This window comes from Poecile atricapillus, chromosome 14, assembly GCF_030490865.1.
Source record: "Poecile atricapillus isolate bPoeAtr1 chromosome 14, bPoeAtr1.hap1, whole genome shotgun sequence".
NCBI classification, from domain to species: Eukaryota; Metazoa; Chordata; class Aves; order Passeriformes; family Paridae; genus Poecile; species Poecile atricapillus.
This window is the reverse complement of record NC_081262.1, coordinates 16,063,423-16,081,199: the sequence shown is the minus strand read 5'-3', so window position 1 is coordinate 16,081,199 and position 17,777 is coordinate 16,063,423. Positions and strand designations below refer to the sequence as shown.

General features: G+C 61.8%; 2 protein-coding genes across 4 annotated transcripts in view; one reads left to right on the top strand and one right to left on the bottom strand.

Annotated features, from left to right (window-relative positions):
• CASKIN1 (CASK interacting protein 1) overlaps positions 1 to 6,783 on the top strand; it is a 28,411-nt gene extending 21,628 nt beyond the window's left edge. Inside the window, exons 14-21 of the mRNA XM_058849753.1 lie at positions 1,215 to 1,302; positions 2,466 to 2,563; positions 2,686 to 2,796; positions 2,868 to 2,969; positions 3,408 to 3,546; positions 3,617 to 5,731; positions 5,835 to 6,228; positions 6,640 to 6,783. Coding sequence (XP_058705736.1) covers positions 1,215 to 1,302; positions 2,466 to 2,563; positions 2,686 to 2,796; positions 2,868 to 2,969; positions 3,408 to 3,546; positions 3,617 to 5,731; positions 5,835 to 6,228; positions 6,640 to 6,736 — 3,144 coding nt within the window. The 3' untranslated portion in view covers positions 6,737 to 6,783. The remainder of the gene's footprint in view (positions 1 to 1,214; positions 1,303 to 2,465; positions 2,564 to 2,685; positions 2,797 to 2,867; positions 2,970 to 3,407; positions 3,547 to 3,616; positions 5,732 to 5,834; positions 6,229 to 6,639) is intronic.
• A 1,984-nt stretch (positions 6,784 to 8,767) lies between these two features.
• Positions 8,768 to 17,777, bottom strand: part of TRAF7 (TNF receptor associated factor 7) — a 28,951-nt gene continuing 19,941 nt past the window's right edge. For all 3 annotated transcript variants that reach the window (XM_058849774.1, XM_058849775.1, XM_058849776.1), the window contains 13 exons: positions 17,574 to 17,708; positions 16,341 to 16,558; positions 16,104 to 16,177; positions 15,565 to 15,613; positions 15,342 to 15,469; positions 14,258 to 14,340; positions 13,829 to 13,868; positions 13,431 to 13,547; positions 12,284 to 12,406; positions 11,453 to 11,572; positions 10,220 to 10,351; positions 9,976 to 10,095; positions 8,768 to 9,421 (listed from right to left, as the gene is read on the bottom strand). In XM_058849774.1, coding sequence (XP_058705757.1) covers positions 9,407 to 9,421; positions 9,976 to 10,095; positions 10,220 to 10,351; positions 11,453 to 11,572; positions 12,284 to 12,406; positions 13,431 to 13,547; positions 13,829 to 13,868; positions 14,258 to 14,340; positions 15,342 to 15,469; positions 15,565 to 15,613; positions 16,104 to 16,177; positions 16,341 to 16,558; positions 17,574 to 17,708 — 1,354 coding nt within the window. In that variant the 3' untranslated portion in view covers positions 8,768 to 9,406. The remainder of the gene's footprint in view (positions 9,422 to 9,975; positions 10,096 to 10,219; positions 10,352 to 11,452; positions 11,573 to 12,283; positions 12,407 to 13,430; positions 13,548 to 13,828; positions 13,869 to 14,257; positions 14,341 to 15,341; positions 15,470 to 15,564; positions 15,614 to 16,103; positions 16,178 to 16,340; positions 16,559 to 17,573; positions 17,709 to 17,777) is intronic.

The window sequence follows — 17,777 nt, the reverse complement described above, 5'->3', positions numbered from 1 at the left end:
GCCACCGGCACAGCACACTGCCACCGGCACAGCACACTGCCACCGGCACGGCACACTGCCACCTGCACGGCACAGTGCCACCGGCCCGGCACACTGCCACCTGCACAGCACACTGCCACCGGCCCGGCACAGTGCCACCGGCACGGCACAGTGCCACCTGCACGGCACACTGCCACCGGCACAACACAGTGCCACCGGCACAGCACACTGCCACCGGCACAGCACACTGCCACCGGCACGGCACACTGCCACCGGCACAGCACACTGCCACCGGCACAGCACAGTGTCACCGGCACAGCACACTGCCACCGGCACAGCACAGTGCCACCGGCACAGCACAGTGCCACCTGCACGGCACAGTGCCACCTGCACGGCACACTGCCACCTGCACGGCACAGTGCCACCGGCACAGCACACTGCCACCGGCACAGCACAGTGCCACCGGCACAGCACAGTGCCACCAATGCACTGCTGCCTCTGGCCTGGCACACTGCCACCAATGCACTGCTGCCACCAGCCCGGCACACTGATCATGGCGCCATCATCATCACCATGCACTGCTGCCTCTGGCATGGCACACTGCCACCAATGCACTCACTGCACGCTGCCACCAGCCTGGTACACTGCCACCAATGCACTGCTGCCACCGGCACACGGCACTGCACACGCTGCTCCGTCAGCACTGCACACTGCCAGCAGTGCCAGCAGCACCGCACAGTGCCCTGCACGCTGCCCTGGCACCACTGGCACAACAGCCCTGCACTGCCCCTGGGCTGTGCCATTCCCAGCCGTGCCAGCCCACCGAGCCCGCGTCCCCTGGCACCCTGCCTGCCATGCCCCCGAGCCCCGCCACGCTGCCAGCCAGGGGGGCTCCGTCTCGTGGGCACAGGGGACCCCACAGCCCGTGCCGGCGGCCTGGGCTGGGTGTGTGCCAGGCAGGATTCGGGGTGCGGCGGTGCCGTGGGCTCCTGCTGCCGGCAAAGCACCATCTGCTGCTCCCGCTCTCCCCGCTGCCGCCGAAATCTGCTGCAACTCTCCCTGCCCACCCTCGCCCGAGCTGGCAGCACCCGCAGCACCCGCAGCACCCGCAGCATCCACGGTACCCGCGACACCCGCGACACCCGCGACACCGCCACACGCACCCCCCGGCCCACCGGCCCCCTCCGCCCGCCTCACTCCTGCCTGCTCTCCCCCCTTCCCGGGGTGTTTTTCAGCTGCTGGCAACGGTCCTTTCCCAGAAGGCTTCTGCGCAAGAGTCTGCCGTGGGCGATGGGCCGGCCAAGGCGCAGGACATCCCCGCAGGTGCGTGCTGCGGCCGCCCGGCTGCCGGAGCAGGAGGAGCCCTGGCCGTGCCGTGGATCCAGGGATTTGTCTTTTTTTTTATTGCCACGGCACCCGTCGCCAGAAGAAAAACGTGTGGGTAAAAAATGACTCTCTCGCCTTTCGGCTGCTGCCAGGCCTTCTCCTGCCTCGGTTAGTGGGGGCCCGTGGGGGGCGGGGGGCGGCGTGGGGCGGGCAGGGGGGGCACCGCTGCTCCCCGGCCCCTTCCCTTCCCTGGCCCCCCCGCCAGCCCTGCTGGAGCCCGAGCGGGGGTCCCCCCCCGCCACCGCCGTCTGGGGGGCTGCGGGGAGCATGGCCACGCCACGGGGTGCCCACGCCACGGGAGTGGCACGTGCCTGGGAATCGGGGGGACAGGCGGGACACGCACACGTGCGGGTGGGCGTGGGGGGATGCCCGGAGCTGCCCGGGCTGCGGGGAGGGAGGAGGCTGCGGGCAGAGAGACCTGGGGAGGGGGATGCGCTCGGGGGAGGGGGCGCGCTCAGGGGAGGGGGGTGCAGACGTTGCCACGGAGAGGGGGAAACATGCCGGAGCGATGCAGACGCAAGTGGGATGCAGACGTGAGGGAGATGAACACGGCAGAGGGATGCACATGTGAGGAGGATGCCCACGCGAGTGGGATGCAGATGCCCGAAGGATGCACACACAGGGAGGATGCACGCACGCACACACACACACACACACACGCACACGGAAGATGCAGTTGCTGCTGGGGGGGAAGAGGCTTTTCTTGTTCATCCTGATCAGAAATATGAGGCAAAAATTTCAGGGCAGCGCTCCTTACCCTGGAGGGTACCAAGGGATGCCCGCGGAGGGGGCCCAGAGGGTTTTTGGCAGCGGGACCTCTCTGGCTGCTGCCTGGGCACCAGGGACACTCGCTCTGGAGGAGAGGTCTGGCTGAGTCCCACTGCTCGGGGCCGCAGCTCGCCTGCCCCTCCCCGAGGAGCAGCACCCTGTGCAGGGCAGCGCGGGGTGCTCGGGGCTGCTGTCGCTCTCCCGTCTCGGCCCTGCCAAGCTGGGGGTGCGGCTGTGGCATCCCGCCCAGGGCAGGGCTCGGCTCTCCCCTCCACTTGGCCAGAGCCCGGGCTGGGCAGCCCCGGCCCCGCTGACCGCCACCCCTCCGGCAGGTTCGTCGCGGTCGCAGAGCGTGGCCAGCTCCCCCTACGCCCCCCAGCCCCCCGCCGAGCCCCAGCTGAAGAAAATGGAGCTGCCGTCAGAGGGGAAGGTGAGCGGGGAGCGCTGGGTGCCGTGGGGAGCATGTGGTGGGCACAGCCTGGGGGACACGGGCAGGGCTGGCGGGTCCCCATCCCTAGAGCTGCCCCGGTGCATCTGTCCCTCGCACCCCAGAGCTCGGAGGCCGTGTACCAGTGGCTCTGCAAGTTCCAGCTGCAGCTCTACGCGCCCAACTTCATCAACGCCGGCTACGACATCACCACCATCAGCCGCATGACGCCGGAGGTGGGGCCGGGGGCGGAGGGGAGGGAGGCACGGCCGGAGCAGGGCGGAACTGACCCCCCTCTCTGCCCCAGGACCTCACGGCCATCGGGGTCACCAAGCCGGGGCACAGGAAGAAGATCGCCTCCGAGATCAACAACCTCAACATCCCCGAGTGGCTGCCCGAGTACAAACCGGTGAGGGCTGTGCAGCGCCAGGGGGACAGAAGCCACATCCATGGTGGCAACGAGTCCCCCCTCGAGGAAGGGGTGGCACCTGACAAGGGTGGGAGCTGGCTCCATGGTCCCAGAGCTGCCCACGTCCCCTCCTGACAGCTCCCCAAGGACCATCAGGCTGGTGCCAGCTGCCATCCACGTGGATGTGGCACTGTGTCCCCTGTCACCCCTCCTGCCCCCATGTCTGGGCACAGTGAGAGGCTTCCCATGGGAATAGGGCTGGGAATAGCCCGGGATGCTTGTGGGGCACAGGGACAGCACAGGGACAAGGAGAGTTCTCTGGGGCTGTGATTCCCCAGCAAGATGGGATCTCCTGCCATGGGTGCTGGGGTGTCTGGGGTGGCAGGGCCAGACCCCGCTGCCAGCTGGTGCTGAGCCATGCCCCACACCCCACCCCAGGCCAACCTGGCACTGTGGCTCTCCATGATCGGCCTGTCCCAGTACTACAAGGTGCTGGTGGAGAATGGCTACGAGAACATCGACTTCATCACCGACATCACCTGGGAGGACCTGCAGGAGATCGGCATCACCAAGCTGGGTAAGGCTTAGCACGCGGCGCTGGCTGCGGTGGCCTTGGCGGTGACACTGACGGCCTGTGCCGCCCCCAGGCCACCAGAAGAAGCTGATGCTGGCGGTGAAGAAGCTGGCGGAGCTGCAGCGCGCCGAGCTGGGCAAGTACGAGCCAGGCACGCTGAAGAGGAAGGCGTCGGGGCCGTGCCCAGAGGTGCTGACCATCGAGTCCCCCCCGCCGGAGCCACCCGAGTGCCAGTCGCCCAAGATGACCACCTTCCAGGACAGCGAGCTCAGCAGCGAGCTGCAGGTGGCCATGACGGGCGAAACCCCCGAGGAGCCCCCCGAGAAGGCGGCGAACCCCGCGGCCCCCGGTTACCGCTCGCCGCCGGCGCTGGGCGGCCGCGCCCGGCTGATGAGCAGCTCGCAGGAATTACTGGGGGACGGCCCGCGGGGCGCCCCCGCCGCCGCCATCTCCAAGAGCCAGGAGTACCTGGCGGAGGGGGCCGGGGAGAGCCCCCCTGCGCCGCCCAAGGAGAGCCGCCCGCCTCGGCACGGCCACCCCGTGAAGCGCGCCAGCGTGCCCCCGGTGCCCGGCAAGCCCCGGCAGCCCTTCCCAGCCTCCGCCGGGCAGCTGACACCGCCGCAGACCCCCGGCAAGGCACGACCCTCGTCCCCGCAAGGCCCGGGGGCTCCTCACGCCACCGCCAAGGTGAAGCCCACCCCGCAGCTGCTGCCGCCCGGCGAGCGCCCGGCATCGCCCCGCTCCCTGCCCCAGTCGCCCACGCACCGGGGCTTCGCCTACGTCCTGCCCCAGCCCGCCGAGGGCGAGGCGGCGCCGCCGGGAGTGCCCGTCCTGCCCGTGTCGGTGCCCGTGCTGTGCCTGCCGCCGGCGGGCGAGGGCGAGGAGGAGCCGGGCAGGCCGAAGAAGCGGGCGCACAGCCTGAACCGCTACGCAGCCTCCGACAGCGAGCAGGAGCGGGACGAGCTGCTGGTGCCGGACGCGGGGCCCTACGCCACCGTGCAGCGCCGCGTGGGCCGCAGCCACTCGGTGCGGGCTCCCGCCGGCGGCGACAAGAACGTCAACCGCAGCCAGTCCTTCGCCGTCCGCCCCAAGAAGAAGGGACCCCCGCCGCCCCCTCCCAAGCGCTCCAGCTCCGCCATCTCCAGCGCCGGCATGGCCGAGGACTTCCCCAAGGAGGGTGAGGGCGAGGCGGCCGCCGGAGCCCCGAGCGCCGAGGGCGAGGCCCGCCGGGAGCAGCGGCGGGCGAGCGACCTGGGCGGCAGCGTGGACACGGGCAGCGCCGGCAGCGTGCGCAGCATCGCGGCCATGCTGGAGATGTCCTCCATCGGCGGCGGGGCCCGGGCGCTGGCGCTGCAGAAGCCACACGTGGCGACCGGGCCGGGACCGGCGCCGGCCAAGGCGCCCGAGGGCTACTACCTACAGCCCGGGCCGCCGCCGGGCAGCCCCGACCGGGCCCGCGTGGCCACCGTCCTGGCCACCGTCAAGCATAAGGAGGCCATCGGGCTGGACGGGGAGGTGGTGAACCGGCGCCGGACCATCAGCGGCCCGGTCACCGGGCTGGTGGCAGCCGCCCGCCGCGAGCGCGCCGACAGCGTTCGGTCCGAGGCGGCCGCCGACGGCCCCGGCGAGCGGCTGCGGGTGGAGCGCGGCGGCTCCCCCGATGGCATCCCCTTCGCCGAGGACGGCACCCTCACCATCAAACAGCGACCGCGGCCCCTCGGCCCGGCCCGCGGGGAGACGGGCGAGGGGCTGTCCCCGGCCCACCGCCACGGCGACCTGGCCAAGGTGGAGGCCAGCGCCACGCTCAAGCGGCGGATCCGGGCCAGGCAGAGCCAGCAGGACGGCGTCCGCTTCGTCCTCACCGAGTCCGACACCGTCAAGCGCCGGCCCAAAGCCAAGGACAAGGAGCCGGCGCTGGAGCCGGCCACGCTCGCCGTGTATCAGAACGGCACGGGCACCGTGAAGCGGCGGCCGGCCTCGGAGCTGAGCGGGGCTGAGCCGCCGCCCACCCCGCCGCCCGCCGCCCGCCCCGACGGCCCCGAGTTCCTCCCGCCGCCCGCCGAGCCCAAGAAGCCCTACAAGCCGCCGGTGTCCCCCAAGCCTGTGCTGACGCAGCCGCCTCAGAAGATGCCCGGACCGCCGGTGCCCGTCCCCAAAAAGGTGCCCATCCCAAGCCCCGGTAGCCCAGGTAGGTGCCCCGCCGGTCCCCTGGGACGGGCGCTCCGCGGGGCGGACGCCGGGGGTCCCAGGCGGCCCCGCCGCCCTCCTGCCCCTCTCCCTTCTCTCCGCAGAGGTGAAGCGGATCCATGGCACGCCGCCCCCGGTGTCCCCCAAGCCCACACCTCCCCCCACGGCGCCCAAGCCCCCCAAGCCCCACGCCGCCATCCAGTCGGTGAGCGCCAGCTCCACGCCGGCCCCGTCGCCAGCCCGGCAGCTGAGCCCCGCGGCCAAGCCCTCCAGCACGCCGCCCTCGCTCTGCTCCAGCCCCGCCAAGCCCCTGTCCCCCGGCGCGCAGCCCCAGCAGGTGCCGGTGAAGCCGCCGCGCTCCACCATCGCCAGCCCGTCCGTCGACAGCGCCGGCCCCGAGCTGGCGCAGCAGAAGCTGGAGGAGACGAGCGCGTCCCTGGCCGCAGCGCTGCAGGCTGTGGAGGAGAAGATCAAGCAGGAGGACAGTCAGGCGGCAGAGTAAGGGGCTGCAGGGGTGGCTGGTGGGCCCTGGGGAGGCTGTGAGGCCGCTCGGTGTCACCGAGCACGGGAGGCCGTAAGGACCGGGCTGTGACACCGCGGTGGGACCGGGATGGTGCTGGGGGACGCTGGTGGAGCATCAGGGGACCCTGGCTGGAGCAGCGCTGGGGAGGTGACATTGAAGGACATCTTGCTGGACACGGGCAGGGGGACCTAGGCATGAGGGGGCCTGTCTTGGAGGGGGGACACCGGGGACACTGGGGACACCGGGGACACGGAGCCAGAGGCACTGCGGACACGGTGCTGGGCACCGCAGCGCAGAGGGGCAGGAGGGCCGTGCCGGGGGGCGGAGGGGGCTGTGCCGTGTCCCCGTCCCGTGCGCTGCCCTGACCCGTCTCTGTCACTCCCCAGCTCGGCCGTGGAGTCGAAGAGCACCGTGAGCATCCTGGACGACATCGGCAGCATGTTCGACGACCTGGCGGACCAGCTGGATGCCATGCTGGAGTGAGGGGCGCCAGGGCCCCGAGAACCTCAGGGCTTACGTGGGCACAAGGGCACAACGATCCACGACCCCCCGGCCCCGCCGCCCTCCCCCGGTCCCCTTTGTACAGCCGTCCCCTCCCGGACATCCCGTCCCTCGGGGTTTGCACAAAGAAGAAGATACCTCAGGATTGTGCTCACGGACTCGGCGCCGGCTCCGGCAGGACTCCCTTTTGCAGAAGCAAAAAAATACAAAACAAAACAAAAACCACAGAAATAAAACCCAACAGAAGAAATAAAGCAACACGTTCCGGACCGAACCGGGGCTCCGGGGGGCTCCCGAGTGACCCGTCCGGTGGCCGCCCGTGCCCCGCCAGTCCCGGCGCCGCGGGTCACCGCCACCCGAATGTAGCACAAGCCCTGCCCGGTGTCACCGACGGCGTTTGCTGGTGGCGGGGCCGGGCGGGAAAATGCACTTGGGTTTCTTTGCTCCGTTTTTAATTTTGATTTTTAAACTTTTGTTTTCTTTCTCGGTCGGCGTTGGCGGGGGCGGGCAAGGCTGGCGGTGGCCCTGGGGGCAGCGGGACGTGCCCCTGCCCGGCCCTTCCCCGCCCGGGGACAGGACGGTGATAAGCTATAAAAAAAGAAAAAAAAAAAGTATTAATTTATTGGAGGGGAAAAAAAAAATAAATAAAGATATAAAGCAGATTTCCCCCAACCCCAAAATAATAAAAAGAAATAAACTTTAACAAATATATATTTAAAAGATTTAAAAATATTAGCAATTATATATAAAGCAGTTTAAAAGAAATCAAGAGAAAACTGGATTTTAGCTTGAGAAAAACTATTAGATTATACTAAGCTGTGTGTCTTGTGGCAAACTCATTTTAAGAGTAGCACAATATTTACCTTTTCTCTGGGTGGAAGGTACGTGCGAGCGGTTCTGGTCGGGTTTTCCGTTGGGATTCAGTGTCGCGTCTTTCTTTTTCCACCGTTACGAACTCAAAGGATGTGCCTTGTTTTATGGAGGTTTTTGTTAATTCTTACACTGGAGGTGTTTCATTTCTTTTGGAGTGTCTTCAGGGTTTGGTTTAGTTTCTTTTTTATTGCTTTTGCTGTCGGTCTGTGTCTGGGTGTGTGTGGGTGTGCGTGGGTGTGCACGCGTGTGCTCGGTGTGTCCTGCGGGAAGCACCGCTGTATATTCCTGTACAAACTGGAGTTGGAGTCTGGTTCAGTCGCTTGAGTCCTGATGAATGCATTTTTTGCTCGTGGTTTCCAAACAGAAGTGTTGCTGTTCTTTTCTTTTCTCGAGATGTGGAGTGGTCTCTCTCCCTTCTCCCCTCTCCCTCCCTGCCCTGTCTCCCCCCCTCTCTCCCATTGTGGTCGCTGATCCAGATGTGTTTGGCACAACTTTGAAATTTCTTTTGAAGAAAAAAAAAAAAACCAACAAAACACACAAAAAAAAAAGACTTTAAAAATAATTTAAAAAAATAAATAAATCACCCGCCTGAAAATATCTGTTGAAAAGAAAAAAAAAATATGTATCTAAAAAAAAAAATCCATAAAGTTCTACATGATGGATATATACATATATATATTTTTTATGATTAAGTTATGAACTCTGTATCGTATCCCATCTGTCCAGCTCTGCATCTTGGTGCTGCTCCCTGCTCTTCTGTGCTTAGATTTCACCTCTACTCGTCTTTATTCTTCCTATTCTGAATTGTAGATGGCTCGTGGTGCTGTGAAGACGTTTGCTCCTATACCAAGTCTGGCAACAAATATTTAAACAAAAATAAAAAAAATAAAACCCCTGCCGGGCTGCCACCACTGTTTGTGTCCCCAAGCCCTCCCAAGGCCTGTGCTGGGTGTTTGGTGTCGTGCCAGGTGTTTGTGCTGCACGGTCCCAGGGCACCCCTGGTTGCCTCTGTTGGGTGCTGGGGCCTGGCTGGGACCCGTCCCCAATGAGGTGCCCGGGCTCTACACCCCAATTTTCACCCCACGGGGCCAGTGCTGGCTCCTGGCTCCCTGCAATAACTCACACTGGGCAGGAACAACTCTTTCTGCTTTTATTGTCAATGAAGAAATAATCAAATCTATATTACAATCTTAAAAACAGTAGAAAATGTGAGTAAAAATGCAACGGAGGCTTTTTGTCTTTAATGTGGAGACCATTATTACAGGGTGGTGAACAATGGGCTTGTGGAACTTGATTTGAGAACTAGCTGTGGCGTAAAAATCGTACCTGGCTACTCAAGGAAACACCTCTTCCCAGATGGATCGGCCCGGCACCTTGGCAGTAAAATTAAATACTAGAGACAGAAAGGGGTCGGGTGCCCACCCAGGGTACGGCCAAAAGCTCAGTCCTGCCACGCACAGGGGCTCAGACAGGCGGATCTGTCCTGTCCTGGCGCTGGCCCCGAGCCCCAGTGTCACCCTGGGGTGTCCCCAGCTGAGGGGACACAGGCAGAGGAGGGCACTGGAACAGCTTCCTCTTTTCCAATCATCTGGGGCAGATCTGAGGGGACACCTGGAGTGTCCGTGGGTTCTCAGAGCCGCCGGCCGAGGGGCAGCAGCAGCAGGCAGTGGTCGGTGCAGGAGGAGCTGCAGCAGTCGTTTCAGTGGTGTGGTCACCCACAGGCCGATGGAGGGGAGAGTTTTTGGTCTTTCAGTGTGCAGGACTCGTGTGACGCTCTCGTTAGCACGTCCAGACCTGTGGACAGACAATGGCAGAGCAGGCAGTGACTCCTGAGCAGCTTTATGGGCTTCTCCTCAGCCCCAGAGCTTCCCTCTGGGCTGCCAGCATCCACAACACTGTCAGGAGGGAAATCTCCCACCTGTGGAGAGCCATCCCCTTCTTCCAAAGAATCCCAGAATCATTAAGGTTGGAAATGACCTCCAAAATTATCAAATCCAACCTGTGACTGATCCCTACCTTGTCACCCAGCCCAGAGCACTGAGTGCCCCATCCAGCCATTTCCTGGACACCTCCAGGGATGAGGACTCCACCACCTCCCTGGACAGCCCCTTCCTTAGCAACCCTTTCCATGAAGAAATTCTTCCTGGTGCCCAACCTGAACCTCCCCTGGCCCAGCCAGAGGTTTTGTCCTCTTGTCTGGTCACTTGTTCCCTGAGAGCAGAGCTCAACCCTCACCTGGTTCCACCCTGCTGTCCCTGTGACGATGGCTCCCAACTCATCCAAAGCCCCAATTCCAGCACTGGATGAGCCCAAACCTCACCTTGAGAGTGATGGGAGAGCAAACCCACCTTGACAGTGCTGTCCACGGCGCCGGAGAAGAGGCGGCCGCGGGACACGGCGAGGGCGGTGACGCTGCCCTGGTGGCGCAGCAGGGTCTGGGTGCAGATCATGTTGTCCATGCTCCACACCTGTGGGGACACGGGGAGCGGGAGGTCACGGGTGACCCATGGACACCCTGTGACATGCAGGGGATCCCCTGCCCTGCCCTGCAGGCTCCTGGGCAGTGCCAGCCCACAGGACCAGCCCACGTACCCTGAGCGAGCGGTCGTAGGACGCGCTGAAGACTTTGGTTTGATCGGGCGTGGAGATGACGGCGAGGGCGTAGACTGTCCCCACATGGCCGGTCAGTGTGCGGACCTGCTCCTTGGTCTCGATGTCCCACACCTGCAGGGGAGAGCCACACTTGGGGACAGCACTGCGCTGAGGCCACCAAGCTCCCCTCTCAGAGGGGTTTCCACTGCCAGGGGGGTGCTGTGCCCGAGGGATGGCAGAGCCAGGTGCTGTGCCCGAGGGATGGCAGAGCCAGGTGCTGTGCCCAAGGGACAGGCAGAGCCAGGTGCTGTGCCCGAGGGACAGGCAGAGCCAGGTGCTGTGCCCAAGGGATGGCAGAGCCAGGTGCTGTGCCCAAGGGACAGGCAGAGCCAGGTGCTGTGCCCGAGGGGACAGGCAGAGCCAGGTGCTGTGCCCAAGGAATGGCAGAGGCAGGTGCTGTGCCCAAGGGATGGCAGAGAAAGGTGCTGTGCCCAAGGGACAGGCAGAGCCAGGTGCTGTGCCCAAGGGATGGCAGAGCCAGGTGCTGTGCCTGAGGGATGGCAGAGCCAGGTGCTGTGTTCTATGGACAGGCAGAGCCAGGTGCTGTGCCCGAGGAATGGCAGAGCCAGGTGCTGTGCCCGAGGGGACAGGCAGAGCCAGGTGCTGTGCCCGAGGGATGGGCAGAGCCAGGTGCTGTGCCCGAGGAATGGCAGAGCCAGGTGCTGTGCCCGAGGGATGGGCAGAGCCAGGTGCTGTGTTCTATGGACAGGCAGAGCCAGGTGCTGTGCCCAAGGGATGGCAGAGCCAGGTGCTGTGCCCGAGGGACAGGCAGAGCCAGGTGCTGTGCCCAAGGGATGGCAGAGCCAGGTGCTGTGCCCAAGGGATGGGCAGAGAAAGGTGCTGTGCCCAAGGGATGGGCAGAGAAAGGTGCTGTGCCCAAGGGATGGGCAGAGAAAGGTGCTGTGCCCAAGGGATGGCAGAGCCAGGTGCTGTGCCTGAGGGGACAGGCAGAGCCAGGTGCTGTGCCCGAGGGACAGGCAGAGCCAGGTGCTGTGCCCAAGGGATGGCAGAGCCAGGTGCTGTGCCCAAGGGGACAGGCAGAGCCAGGTGCTGTGCCTGAGGGGACAGGCAGAGCCAGGTGCTGTGCCCAAGGGGACAGGCAGAGCCTGGTGCCCATCCTCACGCCCCTGTCCCCATTCCCAAGCCAAGCAGCCCATCCCAGCTGATCCATACGTGGATGAGGTTCTCGTAGGTGCCACACACGATGTGGTGGTTGGTGACGGCGATGGAGTACACGCTGCCTCCCGACGTCTGCAGCACGTGCACACACTCCAGGTTCCGGATGTCCCAGATCTGAGACAGAGTGAGCACAGGCAGGATGAGACCCTTCTCCAGGGGAGAGACCCACTTCAGCCATTCTGCACAGCCCTGTGTGCCCACATCACACCTTTAGGGACAAACCTATCCAGCTGGGAATGTTCAGCACTGAAGAGCAAATCCCTGTTATCTTATTTAGCTGGATATTTAAATACCCAGGCTGGAAATGTGTGGAGACTTCACACCCTTTGTGTGTGACTGCACACATGTGCACACACAGCCCCATCCTTGATAGCACAAAAACCCAACACAAATTAATAGAGATTCATTAACACTGAGAAGGGCAACTTCCAATTTTCCTGTGTCCTCCAGATGCTGAGAGGTGAACGATTCATCAAAACCTGAGCCTGCACAGAGGAGGGAGGGCACTGGGAACCCTCACAGGGATTTATGGTAACTCTGCAGCCAGACAGTGACCTTCCCCTGTTATCAGCAGAGTGTCAGTGCAGATAAGGCTGTGGCAGCCACAAGGCGCCACGCCTGAGGCCCAGTTCATCCCAGTGAGCCTCCCCAGCAGCTCCCGAGGCCCAGCCTGCAGAGATGGAATCAGTACAGGAAAACCCCACGTGTCAGCAGTGCTCTCACATCCCAGCAGCTGCCCCTGGTGCTGCTGCCCCAGGGCAGAGCACAGAGAGGAACAGAGCGAGGTGGGTGTCACCCAGGGTGTCACCAGTGCCAGGGTCCCACCTTGATGGTCTGGTAAGATCCACTGTAGAGATAGTTCTGGGAAGCCACCAGCGCTCGAACCCAGTGGTTGAGACCTGTCAGCTCCTTCTTCAGCTTGAGCTCAGTACCCACAATATCCCACACCTGTGGAAAGCAGGGACACACACGGGGAGGAACCTCAGCAGGGCAGGGCAGGACACGGACAGCAGTGCCCACCCTCCCTGCCCACCCTGCTCGAGGCCCTCACAGCCCCTCTGGGGATCCTTGTGCCAGCTCTCCTGCCTGATGGGAATTGCTTGATCTCACTGACTTGCAGATAAAACCCAGTAATTGCTGAGGAAGCACATTCTCTGAGGGAGCCAGCCTGGAGCCTGCATTATTGCTGGCAGAGACCCTTCCCTAGCAGAGCCACAGGCTGCAAAACCTAAACCACAGCTGCAGCAAGAACTGCCCTGCACTTCCACTCCCAGCCCCGAACACAGGGACTGGCAGATCTCACTCTCCCCACTCTCAGCCTGCTTGGCTCGTTGGCAGGAAATGGCCAGGGATGACAAACCCAAAAGGCCCCAAACTCTCCTTGTGCTATGTGGCTGCTCCAGCCTCGAGCCCTGTCCAGAGCAGAACCACTCCAGGCCCCAGATAAAGAAAAGAGCACAGTCCTCTTACAGATGGACAGGCCCATAAGCTGTCTCACCAGGAGCTGGAAGCAGAACCACGGGAATCTAGCCAAGGCTTTAAAGGGCAGCCTGAAAAGCTGTTCCTGATTTCTGCATGTTTTAGGCGGGGAATGCAGACTCAAGATCCTTTGGAGGCGGTTTCAAAACAGACAGCCAGTTCTGGAGCCCAGACACAATGCCCAATGACCTGGGCAGGTCTGTTGGGGGCCTGAGGACACACACGCTCAGGAACTGCCAGGATACTCCAGCTGCAGCCTCAGGTTTACAGAGTTGGAAGAAATACAGTGTTTTTGCAGCCAGAGAACAGCTTTCCCTTGAGCCCTGAGCATGGGCTAAACCTCTGCAGTGCTGGCTGCTCTGTGGCTCAGGAGACCTTAGCAACAAGGTCACCTACAGGTCAAAACGCCACTTCCTTCCTCTTTGGACACTTCTGCAGGAGAGTTGGCACTCCTGGTCCCCCAAGCAGCCCCAGAGGAGCCCTGGAGCTGCACCTTGATGGCTTTGAGGGAGCCACTGAAGAGCATGTTGTGTGAGGAGACCAAAGTGCAAACAGGATTGTCGTGCGCTCGGATCGTGTTCACCTTCTGCAGGTTTTGAATATCCCAGACCTGCAAACAAGAATTATGGAATGCTTTAGGTGGGAAAAGCCCTCTAAGATCAAGTCCAGCACTGTCAAACCCACCAAAGCAGAACACCCACGAGGGGCTGGGCAGGCCACCAGCCTCCTGCTCCCAGGCAGGAGCTGGGAGTGGGAAATCCTGCCCAAGGACAGCCCCAAGCCCAGCCCAGGAGTGGATGCAGCCCACGGGGGGTTGGTTTCAGTCCCACAGCCCTGGCAGAGGAGGGACAGTCCCTGCTGCAGAGCAGGCTGAGGGTGCCCTGTACTCACGATGATGGTGCAGTCAGCAGAGCCACTGTACAGCTTGTTCCTGCAATGACAGCGGGACACAAAGCGGGGTCACCGGGGGACAGCGCCACGTGCAGGGTCCCACCCTGTCCCCAGGCACTGGAGGGGTCTCACTGGGCCAAGGCTGTGCACACCCACCCCAGAGCAAGCCCAGCTCCTGTGGGAGGCCAGGCTGGACTGGACACTGGAGCAGGGAGCCAGGCACCCCACTGGTGACCAGAGGAGGAAACCAGGACACAGGGGAGACCAGAGAGAGACACATTCTTTGTTCATTTTTTCACAGCAAAGAGGCAAGATGCGCCTCTCATGCGTAATCTGGCACAGGACAGAGGATGGGAATTGTGAGGGCACGGTCAGGAGCCCCAGGGCTGTCCCCACTCTCCCCTGGGACAGCTGCCCCTCCTCACTCACCCCTGGATGCAGAGAGCCAGCACAATTCCATCATGACCCTCCAGGGTCTTTTGGCACTTGTATGTGGTACAGGTGTCCCACACCTAACAGAAAACACACGGCAGAGGCTGGAGCCGGGGCAGGATGTCAGCACCCAGAGGAGAAAACTGTCACCTGGCTGTCACCTGGGCACTGGCTGTCACCTGGGCACTGGCTGTCACCTGGGCACTGCCTGCCAGCCCTGGAGGCTTGGCTAGCAAAGGGAATGGACTGCAGAGGGTCAGGCTGAGGCTAACGAGACACAGGCCAGCAGCAGGAATCAGCTGCTCCAGCTCTGCCTCCCTCAGCCCAGGCCAACACAACACACTGAGACAAAGGAGCAGCTCAGCCTCCTGCTCCAGCCCTTCCCACCCCAGGGCTCCAGTGGCACAGCACAGCTTCCTCTGCCACTGCAAAGGCTCTTCCCCTGAGCACACACTGCTCTCTCAAGAGGAACGTGGGAATGTGGTGCCCAGAGCAGCCAGGACAGGGGAGAAATCTGCTTCCCTTCCCAAACACGCAGCAATATCCATTTCCTTCCCTGTGGATCTAAAACCAAAGCTCTGCTCCTGGCAGGGTTAGCTGTGGCAGCCCATGGGGGTCCCCAGCCTGGCCAGCAGCCACCAGTGACACTGGCAAGGGCTGGTGAGGCTGCAGTGCTGTCAGTTTGAGTCACTGAAAACAGGACAAAGGAAAACAAACACCCCATAAAACAGGGAAAGGACACACCGGATCAGGGACAAATGTTTTGTTCAAAGATGACTTTTTATAACAAAAGAACAGAAAATCAGAAGCTGAAATAGTCCTGAATACCCTAAATGCCACATAAAGCAAAACCAGCAGCTGCAGGAATGAGATTCTAATCAGGGCTCTGCAAAGTTCTCTCAATTTCACTAGCACATAATGTTTCCTTGCAGAGAATTTTGTCCAACTATAATCACAAAGACTCATTTGATTCTTTGGAGGAAACTTTAGGAAGCAACATCCCCCCCTCCACCCCACAAATGAACTCAGCTTCTGTACCACGTGCAAGTGCAGAGGGTGCAGGGGAGAGGGAAGCTCTTACCTTAATGGTTTTGTCTGAGGAGCCACTGAAGAGCAAGTCTCCTATGGAGTACACACACAAACACCACACGGGGCCCTGGTGGCCCACAAAGGTCCCCTTGCACTTGAAGATCTGCTGAGGATCATAGGCTGCAGAAAGGAGAGGCAGGTGAGGGAGGTGTGAGAGCACCCAGGAGGGCTCCCTGGGCACCCCCCAGGGCAGTGGGGACCTGGGGGATACTCACATCCCAGGATGCCCATGTTGAGCCGAGCATTGATGTGGGAGAGCTCATCCTGAAAAACACAACAAGCTGTGTGAGCTGTGGAGCCATCCTGCCAGGCCAGCCTGCCCTGGACATGGTTTAGGACTGTCCTCTCCACTGCCACAACCCCTCTTGTCTTCTTGACTCCCACAGGGCTCTTCCTCAGCGGCGGACTCATCCTCTGACCAGAGGCCTCTGCTCTACTCTGTGACTGCCACATCCCTCTGTCACCTCCCTGCAGAGACCACAGGGCTCTGACAGCACCTCAGACCTGCACTAAACTCTTCAGTATTCAGAGAGGCCCAGAAATACCTCTCAGAATATACTGTCCTCACTCTGCAATTCACCAGACTGCTTGGATCTGCTTATCTCCCCACTTTCTGCAGGCAGGGAGGAGGGGACAATGCCCCTGTAAAAGGCCCAGGCTTTGGAGCAGAAGGCTCTCCCCAAAGCCTCTCCCCACTGCAGGAGAAGCCCAGGTAGGAGCAGAGCTGGTAACTCCACCCAGGGCCCATCCTCACGTTCAGCATGGAGGCGTCCCTGCGGAATTCCATCAGGTCCTCGCTCAGCTTGCTCTGGTTCTCATCCAGCACATCTACGAGAGAGGGACAGCCCCACAGTCACTGCAGAGCCACTGATGGCATCCCAGGGAACACCCAACCTCGCAACACACCGCTGTCATCAGCAGGGAAAGCATCACCACCCAGAGAGCCTGTCCCTGCAGCTCTGACCACTGAGCTCGTCTGCTGCACACTCACCAAACTTCAGCTCCAGGTTCTTCTCCAGCTGGTCGATTTTCTCGGAGAGTTTCCCCAGCATGGAGCGCAGGAAGGCAATCTCCTGGTCCTTCTGGGCCATTGCCACCTGCATCTCATGGAAGCGATCGTCTGTCTGCTGCAGGAACTCCTTCAGACCCTCGAACTTGCACGTCTCCAGGTGGGTCTCGTAGGTGTCCTGGTTTCCTATGAACGTGCACCTGAGGGGAAGGCAGATGCTGGCTGGAGCAGCACGTGGAGATTCCTTGCTCAGCTGTCTCCTCAGGGGAGCTCCAAGGCCCCTGTGGGTCCCCAGCTGCAGGGATGCTGTGGTTCGTGATCCTTCAGAGGATGGACGTGATCACCTTGGAGGTGCTTTCCAATTTTAACGATTCTATGATCCTGGTGCTAGAGGCAGCTGCAGGACAAGAGAGGACAAGCAGCTCCCACTCTTCCAGCTGGGGCATTGGCCCCAAACTGGACTGTCTGTCTGGGAAGTTGCAAGGAAAAGCAGATACTGGGCAGGAGAGAGTCTGGCATCAGTTTGTTGTGTTCACCAGAAGCCATCAAAGCCAAGGGAAAAAACTGCAGCTGCCCTCAGCAGCTGCTGACTGGGGCCTGCAGCATGGCTGCTCTGCCAGGACTTGCCTTGCTCTGCCTCTGCCAAGACATGGCTTAGGATCACAGAATCACAGAATTGTTGAGGCTGGAAAAGGCCTTTAAGGCCATGGAGTCCACTCATTCCCCCAAGGCCACATCTACATGGCACCTAAACCCCTGGGGGATGGGGCCACCACCAGTGCCCTGTGCCAGTGCTGGAAGAACTTTCTGTGAACCCTCTTCCTGCAACACTAAACCCAAGCAGGGGCTGCCCTGGGGCTGCCAGGGAATCCTCTGAGGTGGATCAGCACTTCCCTGCCCTGGGACAAGGCCTGGTTGGCAAGACACTGCCATGCTGCTCAAATTACCCTTATCCTCATCCCCCTCTCCTCATGCTCTGACTCTCCTCCAGCTCTTCTGCCTGTGCACTGACCCTCCTCCTCACCAGGCACTGTGACCTGTCTGTTCCCACCTGGAGGCTCTGGGGCTGCCTCCTGCCATCCCTGTAAGCCCCAGCTCAGCCTCAGGCCAGTGCACAGCCCTGGGGAGAGCTGCTCAGAGGCCTCGGGGCTGCCAAAAGGCAGCTCAGTAATGAGCTCAGTGCAGCCTCCCCACCCAAAAGTGTCAGCTCCTTACCCGTATTTGGAGTGGGGACACTTGATGTGCTCACACTCCTTCAGGTGAGCCTCCAGGTTCATTTTGAGGAGGGGAGGGCAGCTGGGGTTGTTGGGGCAGCGCACGGGCCTGTAATCACAGCTGCTCTCATGATCCCTGTCCACGGAGAGAAGCAAAGGCAGGGAAAATCAGCAACAAGCAAAAATTAATGGGAACAACACAGAT